General features: G+C 42.0%; 1 protein-coding gene across 1 annotated transcript; it reads left to right on the top strand.

Annotated features, from left to right (window-relative positions):
- Positions 1-3085: 3085 nt before the first annotated feature.
- Positions 3086-25467, top strand: LOC147901897 (long chain acyl-CoA synthetase 8-like). The gene is made up of 6 exons (XM_087374386.1): positions 3086-3285; positions 22929-23046; positions 24371-24502; positions 24622-24756; positions 24865-25071; positions 25178-25467. The coding sequence occupies exons 1-6, from the start codon at positions 3086-3088 to the stop codon at positions 25340-25342; spliced, it is 957 nt and encodes a 318-aa protein (XP_087230512.1). The 3' UTR covers positions 25343-25467.
- Positions 25468-25862: the final 395 nt, after the last annotated feature.

The following is a 25862-nucleotide window of genomic DNA, read 5'->3' as shown; positions in this document are numbered from 1 at the left end:
GAATGAAACTCTTATGCCATTTGGGTTATGTACCGCATTTGAGTTTTTCTGATTTTGAATTTTGTGAGCACTGTCTCTATGGGAAGCAAATAAATCAGCCCATAAAAGAAGGGGAAAGAAAGAGCTTGAAAAGCTTGATTAGTGCATTTGGACGTACGTGGTCCCATGCCTACACGGTCATTAGGTGGGGCTAAATACTATGTGACATTCATTGATGATGCAACTAGGAAAGTGTGGGCTTATGCTATAGCTCAGAAAAGCAAGGTGTTCTAGGTATTTCAAAAATGGTTGGCTTTGGCTAAAAATCAATCAGGTAGAATGCTTGAATCCCTACAGACTGATAATGGTGGAGAGTATATCTCTTATGACTTTTTGCATTTCTGTGATACAGCTGGGATCAAGAAAATCAATTGTAGATGCATGGAAGTATCTAGATAATGGATTCAATGCAAAGAACCTGTTCTCAAATCATCATACCTAGAATATTGCAACCACATTGTAGACAAAAAGGGCTCCTATGATACAAAGATTGAAAGACTAGTGTAAGTTGCACGCTTATGCAAGAACACTTAAGAAGATGTGCAAGCATAGATACTTAAATTCATGATGAAGTATTCTTCAAAAGAAGAGGATTTCTTAGAGGAAAGGGAGGAAATTCACATAGATTTAATAACCTATCTAAAGGAAGCTATAGAAAGCATTTCAATAATTATCAATCTTCATTAGGTCATCATTATCATAGAGTGGCCATGGAACCCTTGAGGCACAGGAAGCGCTAGAACAATACTTTTAGAAAGACAAGAAATTGTCATTAGTCTAGAATCTTAGGCCATTAGGAAACAAAATGTAGAAAGAAACAAAGAGATATAGCTTGTGGTTAGTACTATAGAGCAAAACCAAATGCAATCAACATCGACAGTATCTACGTTAAAATCAAAATCATTATAGATAGTATGCACATTAAAATCAACATCAATATCAAAATCAAGCCAATCAACCAAGATAGTATGCACATTATGCTAGTCAAAAAAATTAGAAAAATTCTTTGGAGCAAATCCAGCTTGTCAAAGTTCTCATTTCTCAAAGCACTTAAGGAAAAATACATTGGATAATTCATCAAGCTTCTCTATTGTGATAATGGAGGTGAATACAAGTCTACTAAGTTCAATGCTTTTTGTAGATGAATACAAGTCTACTAAGTTCAATGCTTTTTGTAGACACTTTGGAATAAGATGACACATGCAAGAATGCTCTAGAGTAGAATTGAGTAGTAAGAAGGTTGCATTTGAGAACCATAGAGAAGAGAATGCAAATAAAGAGCTTAGAGGCATGAAAAATGTATATATATCTTCAACAGCTTGGTTTCATAGAGAGCTTTAAAGCTTTCACATCTTTCAAATACCATACATATGTGTTTAACAGCAAAGGGGAAACATTCTGGAGACATATGAATGATGAGACTAATACAAGTGCTTGTTCATCAAAAATCATGCTTGGGAGGGTTTATGGGGCAAGGATGGCTTTCTATTTTGCATTATTGAATGTTTGATGGATGTAGATAAAAATTTTCCAAGAATATGGAATGGTGGTAACGATGAGAAAAAGATATCAAGAGAAGTGTTGCAAGGCAAAGGAGAGGAGGTAAATTTATCTGATGAAACCCGAGAGCAAATTTTGCTATTAATTCAAAGAACATGCAAAAGTGTCTAGAGATCTATGAAAATGAGAAGAAATAGGGGGTAAGAGAGGAGGATTAAACAAAGAAAAAGGGGTAGCAAGCAACCCTTTTGAGTTCTAAATACTTGCCAAAAAGTGTCCTCTAGACTAGTGCAATCATACTATAAGGAAGGTGTATTCTAATGGATCTCATGCGACTCATGACAAGCAAGGGATATCATTTAAATGTGATTGTAAGACAGATTGTTCCTTTATGCATCTTTTCATTTACATTTCATCTTACAAGAATATGATTACATCTTTTCATAACTGTAGATAGATGTCTATGGTGGTATTTGGGCCTATAGTCATTACTTTTGCATTGAGAGGATTGATCAATGGTGACTAAACATAGACTTCTAGTAAATCATGCAAGTATAAGAGACACTAATGTAGATTGTAGACAGCTGAATTATGTTGGGGTATTAAAGTAAAATAATGTTGAATTATGTTAGCTGAATTATATTGGAGTATTAAAGTAAAATAATTGAATGGCCATATGGTTGGCATATGGATGCAGCCAAGTGGTTGATCGAGATGTAGCTTCGAAGAGGAGTCATAGAGGCACTGTATCTGGGATTGCCCACATGCAGAGGAGGTTTGTGAGACAGGTCTTTGCTGCCGCCCAACGAGAGATGGTGGTGACCTGGGGTGCAATTGCCTAGGTGACGGGGACAGAGGACCACCTTGTGGCTTTTCAGGGAAGCATGCCTATAGGCCTCACAGGACAACAGATTTAAAATAGGTGGCACCTTTGTGTTTTGTGTGGATTGCATTGTAGCCTTCCATTGATAAGGCTAATGGCAAATACAACATCTTGACACCTATGCAAAAACCCAACAATATGATGACAGAGTGGACTCCTGGTCACTGCAATAGATGGGAGTTCACACTGCCAGCATCATTGTGTGGTATATATGGACAGCCAGATGGAAATAGGCCATTGATCAGCAGAGTACTTCCTTTTTGAAGACCCTCACTTCAATCTAGTAGGACCTTGTTGTTGGAAAAGTCACCTCCCCATCTGTAAGCCCCCATGTGAGGAGAGCATGGGGGAGGTAGACTTATGGTTAGGGCTACCACATGGGCAGCATATTGGCTACCATGTTGGTGAAAATAAACTGGTTGGATATAGATGTTCGTGCCAGCCTGTGGCTCGGGGATGCTTGGATTCTACGGGTCCTAGACCCGTGAGCATCACGGTTGGGTGGTGAGCATGCTTGTGCCTCTACCAGATGCATATCAACATCCTCAGCTAGATGGGTTGTGCCCACCATCTCTGACTCTGCCTCTTGACTTTTATAGCCTCATATCTTGCAAAGTCCAAAATGGACGGTGGAGGGAACCTGAGTGATGTCCTCCTCGAGCGATGGCTAAGCTAGGGCTGCTGCCACTGCCACCGCCACCAAATCTCTCTCCACCAGATCTAAACAATGATATGATGGATGTGTCATTCATGGAAGAGAATATTGCACCAGCTTCAACGATGCCAACCATGCAAGAGACTGCTATTGGCAGAAATGACGCAGAAATGACTTTTGTGGATGATGAACAAAACCTCCCAGGACAGTTCGTATCTTTCCATAGGTTCACTCTGCACCTCGAAGGAAAAGACCTACACAACATCCACCACAAGCTCAGAGTAACGACAAAGACGTTCGAAAGAGAAATGGAACAGTGCAAACGGCAATGAACGACACTGAGGGCGTGGGAGCCCTGCGCGAGCTACAAAGCAAGCCTTCTTATAGCGGAGCAATTCAAAGTGGCAATAGAAGCTTCTTTAAAGCCTCCCCGATACCAAAACATACGTTGTGGGAAGCCCTCACGAACAAAGGAAGAAAGGTCTTCCAAGGAGACTGCAAAATGGATGGAGAAGAACGACAATATCAAGGAACTCATGGAAGTGATCAACCAGATGGAGAGAGCCTGTTGGGTAAGCTTCCTTGCTTAAATGTCCACACTGGTCTTTGGAACGAAACAACTAAGTAGCTAGGCTCATGCACTGTGGTGGGATATATTCATGGGCCAAGACCACCCGCAGCTTCTTGACAGGGGTGGGTGCTCAATGCTGCTTGGTCGCGTAAGGGGCTAGTAGTAACCAACATACGCTTCCTGAGAAATGGATTCATAGTTTTCCTTTTTGAAAAGTGAGAGATGGCAAGCTTTGTAGTTCAAAATGGAATGTGACCATTAGAAGCCAACCCCTATCGGTACAGATGTGGGATCCCTCCTTTACACCCAACATGCTGCCTCCTTCCAAAGCTCCCATTTGGGTCGAGTTCCCCGACCTTCACTAGTGATGATGCAAACGAAGATGACCATCTGACACATGATCATGCTCTTACTGTCTGTCTCCAACATCTAGAAGATGATGGAGATCATGATTTTGCTTTCTAAGCATGATATATTTGGGTACTCTGCCCTGGGGGTGTTTCCCAAAAGTATTGTGGGAGCCATGTGTTTTTGGCTTTGATAGGTCTATTTGTTGGTGCATTGGTCTCCTAGACCTCTGAGTTGATCATGCATCCATGCATGATGAGCCTTTGAGCCATGCGAGATGAGATTTCTATGTTATGCTCACTAGCCTCTGAGCCATGCTCACTTGCCTCTGAGATTGTGTGGGAGCCATGTCTAGTTCTAGACCGGCATGCACAGTTTTGATGACCGTCATTGTCATGTTCTGTTCTTGGTTCCATTCCAGTAGTCCCTCACCTTTCCTCCATTGGGGGGTGTTAGGAAACAGAGTCAATTTGAGTGACTTTGAGTGTGTTTCTATTGAGTTCTAGCGTAGTACTATACTATTTTATATCCTAGAGTGCCATGTGTCACTATGGGACTTATCCCATATACATTTGACACTTAGTGTGTGTGTGCCTATCCTATAAAGGCATTGTACTTTCTCATGTCAAATCATCAAGCCTTAAGCCTTTCTTGATCATGTAAGTACTTTGCTTGGTTGTACATTTCTTTCTAGCATTCTTTCATTTCCATTATTTTTTCCTAGTCTTGCTTTTCTACTTTACTTTCATTTCCATGTCTTGCATCTTCACTTCTTTCAGCTGCCCTATGTAAAAGATAAAATTTGTCGGATCTAGCGGGCGGCTTTTGGGGAAACGACGAACATTTTTACAAATGGGTCAGAGCAACAGAGAGAAAAAGTGAAGGCGAGAGAAACAGGTGGTAGAGAAAGCAAAAGAATCAGCCACTACCGAACGGCGGCACAGCATTCTCAGGGAGATAAAGGAAAGTCTTAGAAGAGAAGCTATAGAAGTGATGGGCGGGAAAAGGGGATAGGGAAAACGAGGGAATGTTTAGGATGCTCAGGAAGAAGCATGCCCAGTAAAACATCGAAGAACTCAAAATAGATGGACATACGCTAGTCGACAAGGATCTGATCCTCCAAGCAGTGGTGCAACATTTTCAACAGGCAAGCAGCTATGGAGCATTGTAGTTAATGCCCGATCGAGGGGGTGGTAGCCAGATTGGACGCTTCCTATCTAGAAAGATAGATCATTGAAAGTAGTTGTGAATCAAATGGCTAAGGGAAAGACGCGTGGAGAAGACGTCCTTCCAATCGAAGGAGATATCACTAGAACATGAAAACTACATGTGGACACGTGCATGAGATTTTGCACCTACCACTGACACCTACAAAATGGAAAAACGTGAAAGAGAACACCTTCATGTTGAAAATCACTTGTCCTTGATGTCAACTGCAAGGTTGAAGTTTGTCTCTTCCTTGACGTCAACCACAAGCTTAACCATGCAGCTCTTTCTCATCTGCCATTTTTTCACAGCACAGTTTTAAAGTGACCCAATTTGGGGCCATTGATTCAATTCTCCTAAAAGAAATTGTCACCATTTGAAGATTCACAAGACAACATTGTCCTCATTAGGGTTGAGGTTTCAAAAGGACCATGGTTCAGAGCATAGGACCAAGACATATTCAGAGGATCGTACAGGCCCATCAACGATCAGATCTCTCAGTGCAGAGGCATCTCAGTAGAATTATCATCATTGCTTACCTCTCATAGGTTGAAGTATCCAGCAGAATTATCCGCATACTGTGAAAATACCAGATGCATATAAACATCCTCAACTAGATGGGGTCATGGCCATCTATGGCTCTGCTTCTTACTTAACCAAATCTGTGTGTTCTTGATGCCTTGCAACACCAATCCCCTTTTTGCCTTTATGAGGGACATCTAGAGTCATGGAAAAAGTCCATAGAAATTTGTCTGTAAGTTTCATCGATCACAATCGATCAGACCCATGTCCAGGCAAATAAATTGCTTTGTAAATAAATGGTTGGGTGATATTTAGACCTTTCCCTCCTGGCAATATCATCACTTGATCATGTGCAATTCATTCGCTACCTCCACATCCTTGTGTGCCTGAGTTCCATCATGGATCACCCTTCCTGGACGAAAAGTTAAAATAGAAGGGAGGAGCCTCTTTGGCTTCTGAATTTCCCCACATCATGGACATCCTGTCTCAGCTTGACTCTCATGGGTATGGGACAGTTTATCAGCAGACATAGAGCCATCTGACGGACCTTTCTTAGCACATCTGTACCATAGATTGTTATCTTCTCTTGCTGTCCATAATTGCTATGTCTGACTTTTACTCTAATTTTTCAGCTCCAGCGTTGGATTTCGATTCAAAGTTGGAAGCCCCATCCTGTTCTAACTCTTGCTGCAGATGGGGCGTTGTTTTCTTGCCACAGTGGAAAGGGGGCTGTTTTTGGCTTCTTGTCGTAAAAATCCCATCAACTCGGGCTGCCTACTTTGCTCAATCAAACCATGTGCGTGGTGCCAATCTGGGTTCTCTGCTTGCTGCTCTATTTTGGCTGATAAATCTCAGCAAGTCCTTTATTCCTGAGAGAACCTGAGGGATGCCCATGGAGTGTTCTATTACCCACTGCTGCATGAGAAATAACATCATCTAGTTTATCAAAGATGCAAGATTGAACATGACACGTAGTTGTCAACTAATCATGTGGCTTCTACAGTCTCCTGCTGATCATGGAAGAAATTGACCTCAGCACCAGTTTCTGCGCCCTTCCTTGCTTCCAATTGCTCTCGAGAACTGTCAAAGATGATCACATTTCCTTGGTTCCATATGGTAGTAGTCTGCTTCCAATTAGTAACTCAAACTGGTCTGCAAAAAGTCTCAAATGGAGTTTAAACAGAAAATCACGACTCCTAGAGCCCTAGGAACTGCACCTACCCTAGTTCTTTTGCCTGGCTATGCATGGTGGCATTCCCATGGGTCCTCAGCTAGTAAATGAGGAGGGATGGTACCTGCCACTACTGCAAACAATTCCCACTGTTTATGGAGCTGTCCTTTAGCACAGAGGATCTAGTTCAAGATCCTTGTTATGGCACGATAGATTAGCCTGGCTAACAGAAAGCAACAAGAGACAATATCCCTCACTTCGTGAATGAGAAGACCATTATGAGCCAAGTTGCTACTCTACCCTCCACACAGGATTCCCGAGTTCTCCTCAAAGGACGTATGCAAACCATCCCCAAACTAGAGCCTCAAGTTTTCCTTCTGGTTGAGCCTTTTGGTTCAAAACTTTGAATCTGAATAGATCTCTCTGAGTTTCCCTCCATGTTCACATGTTTCCATCTTTGCTCACTAGGAAATGCGAGTTCCGGCCCCTTGCAGCACCTTGCAACATAAGCTCAAATCGCCTCTCCTTCATCTTCCGCATCTTGCAACATAAGCTCAAATCGCCTCTCCATCATCTTCCCTCGCGCATTTCAATCACCCCGCACTATTCCCTAGTCCCCCTTGCAACCCCTTTAAGCTCAAATCACTTGTTATTCCAGGTTTTCCTTTCTCATTCTTTACATTTCTCTCCTTTATTGATCTCAACCTGTCTCCAAGCTTCATGCATCCTTCTGTCCTCTTTCCTTAGTTATCATCTTAAATTTGTAATTCTCCCTCACATATTAGGGTTGTAATGCCTCTTTGTCTTGATAGATGCAAAAAGTACAATAAATTTACAGAAAAGAAGAGGCTCGATGCTCCTTCACTCCTTTCTACCTGGAAACAAGACACTTTAGTTTGTAATTCAATGAGGTCTGGCGATTTTAAAGTTGTGCATTGATTTGCCTTTAACTTGTTTCACTACTCCATAGAAAAAGGTATTATGCATGGAAACTGCACAAAATTAGAACTAAAATGGACTTTAGAGCTTATTGTGAGCTAGTCTAGCATTTCCGTTAGCCAATAAAAGCATGTTACATAATAGGCCTAAAGAACCCTATTCCAAGAGCAGTCTCGTGGAGTGGCAAGAAGCAACCAGCCTCGTCATCAACAAATGCTCAGAACCAGCAGAGTCGCAGAGGAGATGGTGTGGCTACAACAGCTACTTGGTGAGGAGGTGCATCCGACGCTGAGAACTGCTGGTAGAGCTTCAGAGGAGATGGTGTGGCTAAAACAGCTCCTTGGGTATGGCTCGACATTCAGGAGCTGAGAAGGTGGTGTTAGACTTACTGATCTCCTGGGTGTCAGTTAGAGAGAGAGGGATTCTATGTGGGTGTGACCGCCCTCAGAGAGGTGTAGCACTTTCATCCTTTCTCAGCGTATTTCTGTACGTTAAAAGGGGGTTTAGCCAGGTCGCTCAGTTGCCAGGCCCAGTTGAGGCTCGTTCTGGGCCTGGTTTGAGTCCTAGTTGCTGCTGGTTCAAGGACGCCTGGTTGGGGCTGGTCTGGCCAGGGTCGGGTCAACCTAACCAAGGTTGGGTTAACAGACCAGACCAGGTCAATTGGGTCGTCCAAATCAGCAGCCTTCCTGGCCCTATATATCCCTAGGGCTATTTTGCCTGGCCTTGTACGTTGTGGAGGTGCACTTCACAGCCTACCCGTGAGCTCTCTGAGGTCAGTTCTACCTTGGTTTACAGTCTGCAAATAGGCGCAGTTTCCAGCCTGTATGTGTGGTGTTCCAGGTGCAGTTCCTGCTCTGGTTTGTGATATTTTTTTCTCACCTGCATGTAGAGTTTTTCCTCTATACTCGTGCAGTCTATTCTCTCTCTAGTCGCAGTTTGCTGTCTCGCTCCATTCACAGATTTGCTCTCTATCTCAGTTCGTATAATCTGCTGCACTTTGACAAAATGTGCAACCACGTAAAGGTTGGCATTGACCATTCATCTCCTTCCAATATATACATTAATGAAATCCGTTACCTGTGATATGCAAGAAACTAAGGTCACATGGATGCCAGACTGGAATCCTTGTAGAGGAAATAATTAAATGGAACCATGAAGCGTACGAGTGGACACTATGCAAAATGGAGGAACATGGAAGGGAACACCTTCTTCATGATGAAAAAGACTCTTCCTTGATGTCAATTGGAAGGTTAACCACATTTTTCTCTCTCTTGATGTTTGTCTTTGTTCTGTTCTTTCTCATCTGTCAATTTTTCCCAGTGGAGTTTTGTGGAGCTACCCAATTCGCTGCTAGTGACAGTTAATTTTCTTCTTCTAAAAGAAATTGTAACTCTCTGAAGATTTACAAATCAAGCAGATAACATCATCATCGTTGCTTTGTTTTCTTCTCAACCTGTTTATGCTTCACCAAGATGCTTGAGAAGCCCCACGAGGGTTGAGGTTCCAAAGGACCCGTCTATGTGCTCTTGATGCCTTGCAACATCAATCCTTCTTGCCTTTATGGCATTAAAGTCCATAGAAGATTCTCTGTAAGCTCTCTTTTTGGTAATCATGTCCGGGATGAATAAATGGTTGGGTGAGAGTTAGACCTTTGCACAGTCGCAACATCATCACCTGATCATGCAATTAATTCACTCCAGAGTCCATCACCCCCTCTGTGTGCTTGAGTCATGATGGACATCCTATACCTCAGCTTGAGTCACATGGGCATGGGAAAGTCTTAGAAGAGAAGCTATAGGAGTGATGGGCGGGAAAAGGGGATAGGGAAAACGAGGGAATGTTTAGGATGCTCAGGAAGAAGCATGCCCAGTAAAACATCGAAGTACTCAAAATAGATGGACATACACTAGTTGACAAGGATCTGATCCTCCAAGCAGTGGTGCAACATTTTCGATCGGCAAGCAGCTGTAGTTAATGCCCGATCGAGGGGGTGGTAGCCAGATTGGACGCTTCCTACCTAGAAAGATAGATCACAGCTACAGAATTGAAAGTAGTTGTGAATCAAATGGCTAAGGGAAAGACACGTGGAGAAGACGTCACGAAGAAGCATGCCCAGTAAAACATCGAAGAACTCAAAATAGATGGACATACACTAGTCGACAAGGATCTGATCCTCCAAGCAGTGGTGCAACATTTTCAATCGGCAAGCAGCTGTGGAGCATTGTAGTTAATGCCCGATCGAGGGGGTGGTAGCCAGATTGGACGCTTCCTACCTGAAAGATAGATCACAGCTACAGAATTGAAAGTAGTTGTGAATCAAATGGCTAAGGGAAAGACGCGTGGAGAAGACGTCCTTCCAATCGAATTCTTCCAAGGCTTATGGGAGACCTTAAGTCCTTTTCTCTTGCTAGTGAAAGGTTATCTAGATTCTAGAATCAACACAGGGATGATCAAGCTAATTCTAAAAGGAGGCCCGATGGAAGAACTCAAGAATTGGAGGCCACTTACAATGCTTAGCACTTGCTACAAAATATTCACCAAGGTTCTGGCACTCAGGCTAAAAGGGAAAATGCAAGTTTGGATCAGAGAAGAGAAAAAAGGATTCATCCAAGGAAGAAATCCTCACACTATGGAAAGGACTGGAGTATGCTGAAGAGCATGGGCAAGACATCTGCTTCATGAAAGTTGACTTTGACAAAGCCTATGATATAATGGAATGGGGATTTAACCTTCACGCTCTCCAAGATATGGGACTCAGACCTATTTTTAGGAGCTTTTTCAACGCCTTAGTGAAAGTCAATTAAAAAGCATTAGACACTTTCCATTTAAAAAGGTCCATTAGACAAGGATAACCCTTTCCCCACCTGCTTTTTGCTATAGCGGCTGATGTACTCGGATGGCTAATTCAAAGGGAGGATGACAGCAGAAATATTTTAGGCATTCAGGTCGGATACCAATGGGTTTCAAATGTTCAAATAAGAGTAGGTGGGAATGGGTCATCCAGAAAGTCAAAGAGAAGATTGCAAGATGGCAAGGTCTCCAAACCACCTTGGCCAGAAGAAAGTTTGTACTAAATCATTATATTTATCCATCAGTAATTTACTTCCTTGCTTCCAATTGCTCTGGAGAACTGTCAAAGATGATCACATTTCCTTGGTTCCATGTGGTAGTAGTCTGCTCCAATTAGTAACTCAAACTGGTCTGCAAAAAGTCCCAAATGGAGTTTAAACAGAAAATCACGACTCCTAGAGCCCTATGAACTGCACCTACCCTAGTTCTTTTGCCTGGCTATGCATGGTGGCATTCCCATGGGTCCTCAGCTAGTAAATGAGGAGGATGGTACCTGCCACTACTGCAAACAATTCCCACTGTTTATGGAGCTGTCCTTTAGCACAGAGGATCTAGTTCAAGATCCTTGTTATGGCACGATAGATTAGCCTGGCTAACAGAAAGCAACAAGAGACAATATCCCTCACTTCGTGAATGAGAAGACCATTATGAGCCAAGTTGCTACTCTACCCTCCACACAGGATTCCCGAGTTCTCCTCAAAGGACGTATGCAAACCATCCCCAAACTAGAGCCTCAAGTTTTCCTTCTGGTTGAGCCTTTTGGTTCAAAACTTTGAATCTAAATAGATCTCTCTGAGTTTCCCTCCATGTTCACATGTTTCCATCTTTGCTCGCTAGGAAATGCGAGTTCCGGCCCCTTGCAGCACCTTGCAACATAAGCTCAAATCGCCTCTCCTTCATCTTCCGCATCTTGCAACATAAGCTCAAATCGCCTCTCCATCATCTTCCCTCGCGCATTTCAATCACCCCACACTATTCCCTAGTCCCCCTTGCAACCCCTTTAAGCTCAAATCACTTGTTATTCCAGGTTTTCCTTTCTCATTCTTTACATTTCTCTCCTTTATTGATCTCAACCTGTATCCAAGCTCCATGCATCCTTCTGTCCTCTTTCCTTAGTTATCATCTTAAATTTGTAATTCTCCCTCACATATTAGGGTTGTAATGCCTCTTTGTCTTGATAGATGCAAAAAGTACAATAAATTTACAGAAAAGAAGAGGCTCGATGCTCCTTCACTCCTTTCTACCTGGAAACAAGACACTTTAGTTTGTAATTCAATGAGGTCTGGCGATTTTAAAGTTGTGCATTGATTTGCCTTTATTAACTTGTTTCACTACTCCATAGAAAAAGGTATTATGCATGGAAACTGCACAAAATTAGAACTAAAATGGACTTTAGAGCTTATTGTGAGCTAGTCTAGCATTTCCGTTAGCCAATAAAAGCATGTTACATAATAGGCCTAAAGAACCCTATTCCAAGAGCGGTCTCGTGGAGTGGCAAGAAGCAACCAGCCTCGTCATCAACAAATGCTCAGAACCAGCAGAGTCGCAGAGGAGATGGTGTGGCTACAACAGCTACTTGGTGAGGAGGTGCATCCGACGCTGAGAACTGCTGGTAGAGCTTCGGAGGAGATGGTGTGGCTAAAACAGCTCCTTGGGTATGGCTCGACATTCAGGAGCTGAGAAGGTGGTGTTAGACTTACTGATCTCCTGGGTGTCAGTTAGAGAGAGAGGGATTCTATGTGGGTGTGACCGCCCTCAGAGAGGTGTAGCATTTTCATCCTTTCTCAGTGTATTTCTGTACGTTAAAAGGGGGTTTAGCCAGGTCGCTCAGTTACCAGGCCCAGTTGAGGCTGGTTCTGGGCCTGGTTTGAGTCCTAGTTGCTGCTGGTTCAAGGACGCCTGGTTGGGGCTGGTCTGGCCAGGGTCGGGTCAACCTAACCAAGGTTGGGTTAACAGACCAGACCAGGTCAATTGGGTCGTCCAAATCAGCAGCCTCCCTGGCCCTATATATCCCTAGGGCTATTTTGCCTGGCCTTGTACGTTGTGGAGGTGCACTTCACAGCCTACCCGTGAGCTCTCTGAGGTCAGTTCTACCTTGGTTTACAGTCTGCAAATAGGCGCAGTTTCCAGCCTGTATGTGTGGTGTTCCAGGTGCAGTTCCTGCTCTGGTTTGTGATATTTTTTTCTCACCTGCATGTAGAGTTTTTCCTCTATACTCGTGCAGTCTATTCTCTCTCTAGTCGCAGTTTGCTGTCTCGCTCCATTCACAGATTTGCTCTCTATCTCAGTTCGTATAATCTGCTGCACTTTGACAAAATATGCAACCACGTACAGCTTGGCATTGACCATTCATCTCCTTCCAATATATACATTAATGAAATCCTTTACCTGTGATATGCAAGAAACTAAGGTCACATGGATGCCAGAATGGAATCCTTGTAGAGGAAATAATTATATGGAACCATGAAGCGTACGAGTGGACACTATGCAAAATGGGAGAACATGGAAGGGAACGCCTTCTTCATGACGAAAAAGACTCTTCCTTGATGTCAGTTGGAGGGTTAACCACATTTTTCTCTCTCTTGATGTTTGTCTTTGTTCTGTTCTTTCTCATCTGTCAATTTTTCCCAGTGGAGTTTTGTGGAGCTACCCAATTCGCTGCTAGTGACAGTTAATTTTAGTCTTCTAAAAGAAATTGTCACCACCTGAAGATTTACAAATCAAGCAGATAACATCGTCATCGTTGCTGTGTTTTCTTCTCAACCTGTTTATGCTTCACCAAGATGCTTGAGAAGCCCCACGAGGGTTGACGTTCCAAAGGACCCGTCTATGTGCTCTTGATGCCTTGCAACATCAATCCTTCTTGGCTTTATGGCATTAAAGTCCATAGAAGATTCTCTGTAAGCTCTCTTTTTGGTAATCATGTCCGGGATGAATAAATGGTTGGGTGAGGGTTAGACCTTTGCACAGTCGCAACATCATCACCTGATCATGCAATTCATTCACTCCAGACTCCATCACCCCCTCTGTGTGCTTGAGTCATGATGGACATCCAGTTTGAGTCACGTGGGCATGGGAAAGTTCATAATCAGATATCGGGCACAGAGAGGTATTGTATGGTATTATAGGTCACCTGAGTGGCTCTTTACTCAGCCAGTTGTAGAAGATCACCTGATAGAGCAGCCAACCGTGGGAAACCTCCTCTCATCTTGTCTCTGTACCCTTTCTAGGGGAGTTGCACTTTTACCTAGGTGTCTCCGTAGCGCTAGGATGTCTGCATTAATGACATTCCTTTTCTCGGGAAACCAGAACAAACTTAACATGATGCCTATAGATAGCTAAGGGCTTCGTGCCTTTTATGTCTCCCAATTATAGCCTTCACTAACCCATATCCTATACTCATGGCAAACTTCCATGTTCAATCAGCCCATGGCTTCTCACAACAGAACCTAAATATATCCCAACCCTTTGGCGAATTCCTTGTACCATATACATAGAACTGTTCAGCTTGATAAGCTATATTCACATCACTCTTTCACTCAGTGATACACAATGTATTACATGAATAAGAATGCTGGCTTGCTGTGCAGCCACTTAAAGGTTGGCATCCACCAGCAATCTCCTTGCAATATATACCTGTGACACACGAGGAAAACAAACCAAACGGATGCCAGACTTGAATCTTGTAGAGAAAGAGAATTAAATGGACATGTCACTAGAACCATGAAGCCTACATGTCCACACTGTGCATGAGATTTTTGACACCTGCAAAATCGAAAACCATAAAGAGAACACCTCCATGCTGAAAAAGACTTTTAGATGATGTCAACTGCAAGGTTTTGTCTCTTCCTTGATGTCAACTACAAGGTTCATCTGCGATTTTTCCCCAGCGTACGGAGTGACCCATTTTGCTGCTAGAGGCTGTTAGATTTAATTGTTCTAAAAGAAATTGTCACCATTTGAAGATTGTCAAATCAAGTAGACAACACTGTCATCACGAGGGTTCAGGTTCCAAAGGACCATAGTATAGGACCAAGACATATTCGGAGGATCATACATGCCCATCAACAATTCTCAGTCCCATGTGATCAAAGGTCTCATTGCAGGGCATCTCAGCAGAATTACCCGCATACTCTGAAAATACCAGATGCATATCAACATCCTCAGCTAGATGGGTTGTGCCCATCTCTGACTCTGCTTCTTGACTTTTATAGCCACGTATCTTGACACAGTTAACCAAATCGGTGTGTTGTTGATGCCTTGCAACACCAATCCCCTTTTTGCCTTTGTGAGGGACATCTGAGAGTCATCGCATTTAAGTCCATAGAGAATTGTCTCTAAGTTCCTATTCGGTCACGTATCATTAAGACCCGTGTCCAGGGCAAATAAATTGCTTTGCATTTAAATACATGGTCGGGTAAGAATTGCACCTTTGCCCCCTGCCAACACCATCAGTTGACCATGTGCAATTCATTCACTCCCATCACCCCCTCCGCATCCTCATCATATATGTGTGCCTGAGTTCCATCATGTATCACCCTTCCCAGGCCAAAACAGAAAGGAGGAGCCTCTTTGGCTTATGAATTTCCCTGCCTCATGAACATCCTATGTCTCAGCTTGAGTCGCATGGGTATGGGAAAGTTTATCATCCACACATCTGATGGATCTTTCTTAGCACATCTGTACCATAGATTGAATCTTCTCTTGCAGTCCATAATTGCTCTGTCCGACTTTTTCACCTCTAATTTTTCAGCTCCCATCCTGTACTAACTCTTGCTGCAGACGGGGCCTTGCTTTCTAGCCACAGTGGACTGCTTTTGTCTAACTTGGGCTGCCTACTATGCTCAATCCAGATTCCATGAACCACCCCCAAACCAATTCAACATATACACCAACATTATTACCAAAATATGATAGCATTGTCTTAACACCCCCTAGAACTACATTTCCTCTAAACCCATGACCTAAAGCAAAACCAAATACCACTTTATTTTGAACCGACTAGATGCCAAGTAATACCACTAGACGTACATATGGCCAGCATGCAGATAAAGTTGACATAAGGTTTCTTGTATCCCCAAGCCTCCGCTTAGCCTCTGCTTTGAACAGATATTGAATCTGCCCATCAATCCCACAACTACGATAGAGCTTAATCCCACCTATGATAGAGCCACAAACTCTATACCAAAACCTCTGGGCAATCACACAAGAGCAAAAGAGATGGGATAAACCCTAAAAAGCTAGGCCACACAGAGGGCAACATAGATCTATATTCTTCCGCTTGCCAACTCTACACTTGAGAGGAAGCCACATTTTTAAGACCTTACAAAACATAAAAAAGGCCTTTCTCATCCTGCAACCTTTCCATATATCTTTCAACCTATCTTTCAACCTGTCTTTTAACATATGTGACCACCGTTTCGGCAACCTCCTCATTTTTATTTTAGCATTTAGGTGTCCAAACATGGTCCTACTCTCCATCAATTTCCTATACACTACCTTTGCTAAGATTTTTGGCAGCCTCCACATCAAAGAAGGAACACCATTTGTTGTCCAGCTTTTAAGAATGCTATTTAACACCTACAAGATGAGGGCTTCTTCTCTGTTACTCAAATGGTATTGCTTAGCCAACCACATTATTGATCTCTAATCAACCCTATGTTTTTCCCAAAGTTGAAGCCAAGAGCACAACCCTTTGTCCTTGCTCGGGGAAGATCCATTAATGCAGTTGGGTCCCCACTGTAAGAAATGTCCTACTCCACCATAAATCCTCAAGGAGGCTAGCATCACCACAGAGGCTAATTCTCCCCTTCCAAGACCAGAAGCCACCATAGAGTGTCCAAGCATCAAGTAAATTTACTACCTACATCCCATAATGTAAATACACTTTATTGGTGAGTGCTCCCTAACATTAGAGTTAGTGAATATTTCCACTGCTAACACTAGCACACTCGGTGGTTAGCTTTTTTTAAAATTCTATCTATTTGAACCCAGTGAATCATTTGTAGGACCATTATCATGGAATATAATAGACCTTTCATTTGATGTAACATCACACCAATTCAAGACTATGCCAAAAAATAGAGAGAAGAGCTTGGTGCAATACCAATGTTCAACCTACCTCTAAACATGGCTATCTACCATACCCGAAAAAAAGGACTTAGTTTGCAATAAAGATAAACTAACCTACGTGCATATCATCATCATGTGCTCAAGTACAATGCAAGAGCACGTGCAAAAATATGGTGTCACCATTGTACTTGAGCATATACTCAAGTACAATGCAAGAGCACATACAAAATATGGTGCCGCCATATTATAAAAATATGCCAACACTGTGAAGCCATAAAATATAATATCATCCAATGAAAATTGTACAAAATAAAAGCATAGGACCATGAATGAATTATATTTTCACTCCATTTGCACATGCTCCTCTGCCATTTCCCTGAGTTCCTGATCAACCCCTTCTAAGGCATTTATCTCTTCCTTGAGTAACAGATTCTCAATGTTCAAGTCGCAATGGGCTGCACCCATTCGATCCAATTGTAGAAAAAACTCTGCCTTCATTTCTTCCAACCAAGTCGTGACAGTAGGTAGGCATTGTTTTTGGACTCTCACCTGGGCAGTGAGTTTGGAGACTTGTTTCTGTTGCATAGTTCTATACTATGCATGTTCCCTCTTGACTTCTTCTAGTTCTAACTGTGTGGCATGTAGCTTTTTCTACATGTCAGCCTGCTTTAGCATGTATTCATGTCCAGCCTTCTTGCCCTCTGTTAATTCTTGTACTTCTTACTTTAGATGCAATTGAATTTTCCTCTGTTCATCAACATAGTCTTGTAAAACTTTGAGTGCATGTTCTAGCTCAATGCCTATATTCCTTCTCTAATTAGACTCTTTAGCTTGTGTTGTGGGTATGCCTGCAAGTTGGCCATGGTGTGAATAGGGGAAAATGGTTGGAAAAAGCTTCTGGAAGGCATCGTAATCAGTATGCTGGCAATGTTATCTGTTGGTTTGCTCCAATTCTCTGGCTTTTGAAGCAAAGAATTCAATCAAAGATTTAACTTATCTTCTTGGAAGATTTCGGGTCTACTGATGTGGCGAGCAACTCTTCTCCTACAATAGGCGTATCCCACAATCTTTCGGCCAAGGATTGGCCATAGACAACCAACCTAGACGGTCATAGTGGCTTCCTCCTTTGAGTATTGGGCATATTCCAGTGCTGGCATCATGTCCCTCTTTGCTTTGTCCTCCTCAGGCCTTTTCTTGTAGTTTGCCTTTGTGCGGTCTTCACTATAGTGTTGGACTTCCTCCAGGCCCTTTGCATCCATATGGCTAGCAAATTCGAATAATGCTGCAATAAACGGCCCTATCTTTGAATGAGCATTAGAGGCACTCATCATGTCTTTTCAAGCAATTTCGCTCATTAGTTAAGAGTGTAGCAGATGAGCCCATGAAATCTTGGTTCCCTTCTCCACCGCATTGTGGGTAGCATAGGAATCTTTGGTCATAGTATTAGACTTGACGAGCAGCTACATCCGTTCATGATACCACACAATTGCTATCATCTCCTCAAATCTTGTATGTTATTGATGAAAAAGTAGTTCTTTTGTGTCTCTAGGTGGCCAAACTCCTTTTGCATGTCGGAGTCAACATCTTTTTTATAGAAAATCTCCTCGTTTATGATTGAAAGCTTGAAATGTGCGAAGCCTACTATGAGCATCTGCTTTTTCTACGGTGGAAGTGGTGGTTTGTCATCTGATTCCATCTCCTTCGGATCAAGTATGTCGATAATCTCAGCAGTTGTGCTAGGAAATGTGAGGTGATGGCCACGTTTGGTTGCCATATGTAGACGAGGCTTGTGGGAAAAGCTTCTGTCGATCTTGTGGTGTCATCAGTGGCACATGCAACAAGCTGTCAATAGTTTTTGGCATGTGTGAGGAACTACTTATCAGCTTTCATTTAGCACTGTGAGATGTATTTTCGATGATGGAGTTTGTCGGGGAGAGGTCGACCAGAACGACTACTATGGAGGTGTGAGCCTCATGTGAGTGAAAAGGCTTGGTGATAAGGGTCGGATTCATACTGATACATCCATTGGTTGTCCTATTGGTACGGAGGATGGAGTGCATGTGAGACAGATTCCCTTGTTGTTGGAGCTGTGTTGGATGGCGAAATGGTAGTCAGATCGAAGGCATATTGTTCGCTTTTGCGTGAAGCGGAGTGAAAGCGGATGTCGTAGTTGGATGTGAGTCGAAGTGGGGTCGGATGGGATGAGTAATGTCACATGTGTTGGGCGGATTGGGGTCAAAGACGTTCACCCATTCCTAGGCGCTTGTCAGATTGGCATCGAAATCAGACACTGTGGTCGAAGTCAGAGTGGACTTGGAGTGCTCAGTTGTTTGTGTTGTATCCATCGGATTGGAGTCGGAGTCAAATTTGGCTTTGTTTGACGGTTGTCAGATGGTCGTTGGTGGGCCAAGGCTCACCACTGTGGGTGCTTCGTTTAAGTTTGGCGTACATGCAACACTTAGTGGATTGGGCTAGTAGGCATTAGAGCATACCTGAATGTTTGTGTAGATGAAACAACATGTTTCATATGTCTATGTCGGACCAGTGTCGGACTGCAGTTGGAGTCTAATGGATATAAATTCATCAATGTGAATAGTAGCTGAAACATATTTATCATCTTGATTGAGGTCTTTGCAGAGTTGCAGAGAGATTGTGTTTATCTTTGCTTGAGTGCAGTCAGGTCCTATATAGGGTTTGAGCCTTAAACTATTGGCTGGTTTGTCAAATGCATTCCCATGAACGTCAGCTGATTTGAAGGTATCTTGATCAAAAACTTCAAGCACCTTGAAGGGACCATCATATCTAAGCTTAAACTTTCCTGGCATTTTCCCCAACTTTGTGTTAAACATTAACACCAAATCACATTTTTTGAACAATTTGAACTTGATGTTTCTATTAATCCATGCTGCCCTCCTTTTCTGAATAATATCAGCAGTATGTGAACTTGTTAGCCTCTATCCTCATCCAATTGCAAAAGTTGTTCTAATTTTGCATTGATGGATTCTTCTAGGGATAGTTTATTATCTATTGCCACTCTCAGGCTACCTGTCAGAAATTCCATAGGTACTACTGCTTCACAGCCATATACGAACCTGAAAGGTGTTAACCCAGTTGCAACCTTGTGTGTTGTTCTAAGTGCCCATAGTTTTGAATCCAAGTGCTGATACCAATCCTCAGGGTGATCAGCCATTGTTCTTTTGTAGACCTTTTTCATCAGTTTGTTGGAGCTCTCAGCCTGCCCATTGGCTTGTGGGTAATAGCCTGTAGTCATCTTCTTGATTGTTTTGTTGAGGAAATGGGTTCCTCTGTATGACACTATTTCAATAGGAACACCAAACCTGGTGATAATATTGTGATAAAGGAAATGTGCCACAGTCCTAGCCTTACATGTTTTGAGTGCTATAGCTTCAACCCATTTTGTACAATAGTCAGTGGCACCCAAAATATATTGATTACCTAAAAACTTTGTTAGAGGTTTGATGGGGTCCAATAAAATCCAGTCCCCATTTCTAAAAAGGTCCCAAGAGGAGAATTGGTTGATGGGGTGATGCATCATATCACTGTCCAATGGTCTATCATCTGTTTGACAGGGCAAACATGCTTTGGCCCAATTATGAGCATCTTTTAAAATGGTAGGCCACCATAAACCAGCTTGCAAAATCTTCTTACTTGTAATGTCTCTAGAAAAGTGTCCTCCTGCTGTTCCTCCATGGGCTTTAGCTAGGATAGCTTTCTGCTCATGATCTTGGACACATCTTCTGATTAGCTGATCAATTCCTCTTCTATACAAAACACCAGCAACAATGACTAGGAAAGGCTTGCTTTATAAAAAAAAATTCATTCTTGGATCCCTTGATAATGTTTTAGGGGTCAAACCATATAGTTAGCTGCAGATGCAGTTGGTACACCACCCATGAATAATAGCTAGATGACAGCTACCTTTATGTACTCTAGTTAGTGGCTCAGTTAGTATGCCACCTAGGTTAGCTGAGTTTGGTTTGAGACCCACATATAGGGTTCATCTATTCCTTTTGTACCAAGAGAGAGAGTTCTTTTGGCTTTCATAACTAAGAAGAGGAAAGCTGTTTTCAGCCTCCACCCCATTGTGTATGTGAGAAAGCTGCAAGTGAGACTACTTACTTTCTTTCCCACTCTCTTCACAGTTTCACCCTTGTCTTGTCAGACAGTAGTCGAACTAGGATCCGCTTCTTGCTGATTGCGGACTCCAAGCTACAGCTTCGTAGGCACCTCACTCATCGCAGTGTATTCACTTGTCCAAAGTGTTGGGGCAGGGCTATCCAGCTGATTTTTGTTGGATGAAGTTGATAACGGAAGTCTTGAAGGAATTTTGACCGTGGTATGGCTTGAAGTGATTTCTAAACGATTTCGCTTGTTGAACGTGGTTGTGTGCCTTTTCTACTTTGCGAGCAGTTGTCTCTATGACAATGCTTCATTGTGTATTTGATTTTTGTGGAATTGTTGCGTCTGCCAGACTATTTTTCCTGTGGCATTGTATATCTTATGGTTTTCGCTCTTTTGTAGAATTTCTATGTAGCAGTAACCAGCAGTCACAGTTTGAACTCAGTAGAGGATCACTAATAGTGCTAGTAGTGTCTCCAAAAGACTGGAAAACACCTACACATATCCACACCTGGCAATGAAAGTGCCAAGGTCGGAGTCTGACTAACGTCGGAAAGATGAAAACATAACTCAAAACATACAAAGAACTGAGATAACTGTGTATACAGTAGAAATGTTGCTAATAGTTTGTATTCTAGGAGATCACAACAACCCTGATATAGGAGATGAAGATCAGCTTATAACATCATCCGCCGACTTCAGTCGAGTAACAGTCAGGAATAGAAATAGTTTAAAACATGATGTGGTGGATAAGGCCACTACTACTGGCTACTGTTAGGGACACTTATAAATGTCCCTACAGTTACAAATTTATCCACTACTCACCAATGCAACTTTCCTTTACTAGGGGTGTACTAACCTGCCTTAGGTGAAGTCCACGTGGGTGAAGAGGTCACCCTCAACAAGCCAAGTGTTGGGAGACACTTCATATGAAATTCTGGTTGTTTGAGAGCTCTCCTAGGATCTTTTGGCTCTCTTGATTCTTATTTACACCCTTAGTTTCATCCACTCCATCCCATCACCATGACCCAATATGGCTAGCATCTTTTCCACCATTTTTTCAAATTGTTTTTGTGAAACTAAATTAGAAACTAGACATTGCATGGGTATTAGAAAACGCACTTGGTCTTCTTGAATCAAAATGTGAATATGTATTCAACACATCATCGTGAATCTCCTCATTTGAGTATGTGCATCAAAGGAAATATCGTCATCATCATCCAAATCAAGAAATCTATTTTTGAATTTACCTCCTCTTACATTTCTTAAGAATTCTCGTCCATGTTTCTCGACAAGAATTCAAATCAACATTATCATTTAGAGAATGCATGAAATGCACTTGGTCTTATTGAATCAAAATCTGAATATGTATTCAACACATGATTGTGAATCTCCTCATTTGAGTATGTGCATCAAAGGAAATATCATCATCATCATCATCCAAATCAAGAAATCTATTTTTGAATTTACCTCCTCTTACATTTCTTAAGAACTCTTGTCCATGTTTTTGGACGAGAATTCAAATCAACATTATCATTCAGAGAATGCATAAAATAATGTTTTGATCCAAATTCACATTATCATCTATAAAATGCAATGAACACTCTTTCATTTTGGAGTTTTTTGATTGATTGGGGGATAGACAAGCAATATAATCTAGCAAATAAATTAGATATTTTGGGGTTGACAAGTGGAATAATTTATGATTAGAAATATTTTAATCTCAGTAACCATCTTCGCATGCCAGGTCAATTGTGCATGGATCCTTCTTTACAAGTGTCACAATGCTTGTCAAAATCTTAATAAAAAGCAAAGCTTCACAAGAAATGCTTACACTCCATTTAATAGTATGACCTTTTCATTCTAGACTGTCATTTTGAGGTTACCATTGCGAGGCATGTTATTACAGTTGCCTGTTGCGCCAGTTATGCTAGTTTTTTGGAAGCTTTCTAAATAGAATTCTAGCATGTTTTCAAAATCCTAGTAAAAGTATCTTTTTATCTTCATGGAAGTTTTACTCTTTTTTTTGCAGGGCACCCATTGGACAGGGTTATGGTCTCACTGAAACTTGTGCTGGAGCAACCTTTTCAGAATGGGATGATATTTCTGTTGGTCGGGTTGGCCCACCAGTCCCGCATTTCTACATTAAGGTATGGTGATGGGAAATTAACAAGTGTTCCCCTTTGGGACATATTAATTACATGGAACATTTTTGGTCTTGGGGTTCATTGGGGATGGGATACATGTTGATGTCCAAGGACATTACAAATACTGATAGAGCTTCTGGTAATGTTGAAAAGATTATGTTGGATGTTTAAAATGTTGGAGTTATTCAGAATATCTTTGTCTAACATTTAATAGTTACTTGTCCAGCTCATTAGACCCATAGATCCATCATGGAACATCTGGAATTGTTAGTAAGCCCCTCATTTGTACATCCTGTATTTGAAACCTTGTATGGTCATTGTTTGTAAATATATCCCAATTTTATCATCTATACGGCAACTAAGTTGTGGATCTGATAAGAATTTGCAGATCAGTATTCTAAGAAAAAGTCTTCCACAGAGGAGGGTCCTTTGTTTTGCTGTGTTCCTCTCCAACTCCTCTCTTAACTGAATATAGCCATCCTCTCAAAGGGTGCTGAAAAAATCCTGCTCAAATTGACCAACCTCTCCCCGTCTCTCCTTCTGTTGTGCATTCCTTGTCGTACTCACTCATGATGGTATCATTAAAACAGGGTTCCACATGGCAGGCTGCGACTTTTCTGTATAGGGTCAGTGCCCCACCTGTGAGCCTGCAAATGAGGAGAGATCAGGGACTTGACACCTGCATAGCATTGTGGGTAGATGGACATGCAGCACAGGAACCTTTGTTTTTTAATTCCCTGTTTTGTTTGGGATGGGGGATTGCGGGGAAAAAGCCGTGGAAGGGGAGGGTGGCAAAGCCTCCACAGTGTTTCAAGGCCTAGACAAGAAGGGGGAGGGGAAGTAATATGAGAGATTAGGGGGGGTGGGGGGTGGGAGCAGGAAGTGTGGAAGGGGGGGTGGCGAAGCCCGTGCAAAGTTTACAAGGCCTTGACAGGAAGGGAGAGGGGAAGTAATATGAGAGAAGGGGTAAAAATACGCCCACCCCACTTTGCATCCCTTTCATGCCTGCTCTCTCATCTCTACTCTTTGCAGGGATGCACCCTCAAATTAGTTTATGCCTGGGTAAACAAGGAATTTGTCTTTTCCTTTTGTAGAGTTGAGAGTCATTTTGATATTTGCACCTTTTTTGCTTCCAACAGTTGGTTGACTGGGAGGAGGGAGGCTACAAAATAAGTCTTACCCATCCCACTTTGCATCCATTTCATGCCTGCTCTCTCACCTCTACTCTTTGCAGGGATGTACCCTCGAATCAATTTATTCATGGGTAAACAAGGAATTTTGTAGAGTTGAGAGACATTCTGATATTTGCACTTTTTTGCTTCAACAGTTGGTTGACTGGGACGAGGGAGGCTACAAAATAACAGATAGCCCAATGCCAAGGGGTGAAATAGTAATTGGTGGGCCTTCTGTGACTCTTGGCTATTTCAAGAATCAGGCTAAAACAGATGAAGTTTATAAGGTAAGTTCTCCATTTTGTTGTATCCTTCACTGATTGGATTGAAATCGTGTTCTTCACTGACTGGATTGAACTTGTACATTTATTTCTCTCACAAGTGGTCAGGTGCTTGCATTGTGAAGGTGGATGAGAATGGTTTACGGTGGTTCTATACAAGAGATATTGGACAGTTTCATCCAGATGGCTGCGTGGAGATAATTGATAGGAGAAAAGATATTGTAAAGCTTCAACATGGGGAATATGTATCCCTTGGAAAGGCAAGGCAATCTTTTTATCAGAAATTCATGTCCAGCTTTTTTTAGAAAGCTCACATTTTCCACTTATTTTCTCAACTGATATCAGTGTTCTCTTTTGACGAATTGCAGGTTGAGGCAATCCTCGTAGCAAGCCCTTATGTAGACAACATCATGTTGCATGCCGATCCATTCCATAGCAATTGTGTAGCTATTGTAGTTGCATCACAGATTGCTGTTGAGAACTGGGCTCGGAAGGAAGGCATTGAATACAAGGATTTTTCAGATCTTTGCTCGAAGAAGGAAGCGGTAAAGGAGGTCATCAACTCCTTGCACAAGGTGGGTCTTCATTTGTTGGTGGAATCTATTTAGTGAATGGAAATGAAGAATAGCATGCCATCACCATTCTTTGAAAATTCACATGCGCTTTAATGTTGTGCACCAGATCGGGAAATCGGCCAAACTGGAAAAGTTTGAAATCCCATCCAAAATCAAGATCTCACCAGATCCATGGACACCAGAGTCTGGTCTGGTAACGGCTGCCCTGAAATTGAAAAGAGAAAATGCAAGGAAGGCCTTTGCAGATGACCTGAGGGAACTGTATGCATAACAAGGTCAAGGATTTATATGTATTGATGTTATTTGTGAATATTGGGACACTAATTTAATCAGATCACAATGGGTTATTCCATTTGAGAGATAATTATTTTCTAAATAGGGAGAGTATTCAGATCTTGAGTAATCTGCTAGCATCTCATCAGAAACTGTATTTGTAACTGTTTACTGCAAATATTAAAAACTCATTGCATGGTTTTCCTGCCCAACCTGTACAACAGACTGTTTAGAATGTTCCATATTTTTTTTCTAATGGAACAAAGGTGACACTGATAAATACTTAATTTTTCTTTGCTATGTACTCGAGAATCTTGCTTGTGCTTGGCATGAATTTTTAAATAAAGTATTTGAGAATATGAATGCAATTTTATCAAGAACCTCGGTATTGGAAATGGTTTCCAAAAAGTCTTCCTTCTAACACAAAGGGCAGGATGAGACTCCTATTTGCTTGTTCAGGAAGTTACAGATGTATTGGCACATGTAACCTCTTTCTGGGCTCTTCTATTTTTTCTTTT

The sequence above is a fragment of the Dipteris shenzhenensis genome, chromosome 5 (assembly GCF_047967505.1).
Source record: "Dipteris shenzhenensis isolate YYH24624 ecotype China chromosome 5, Dip_SZ_1.0, whole genome shotgun sequence".
In the NCBI taxonomy this organism is placed as follows: domain Eukaryota; kingdom Viridiplantae; phylum Streptophyta; class Polypodiopsida; order Gleicheniales; family Dipteridaceae; genus Dipteris; species Dipteris shenzhenensis.
This window is presented reverse-complemented; position numbering and strand designations above follow the sequence as displayed.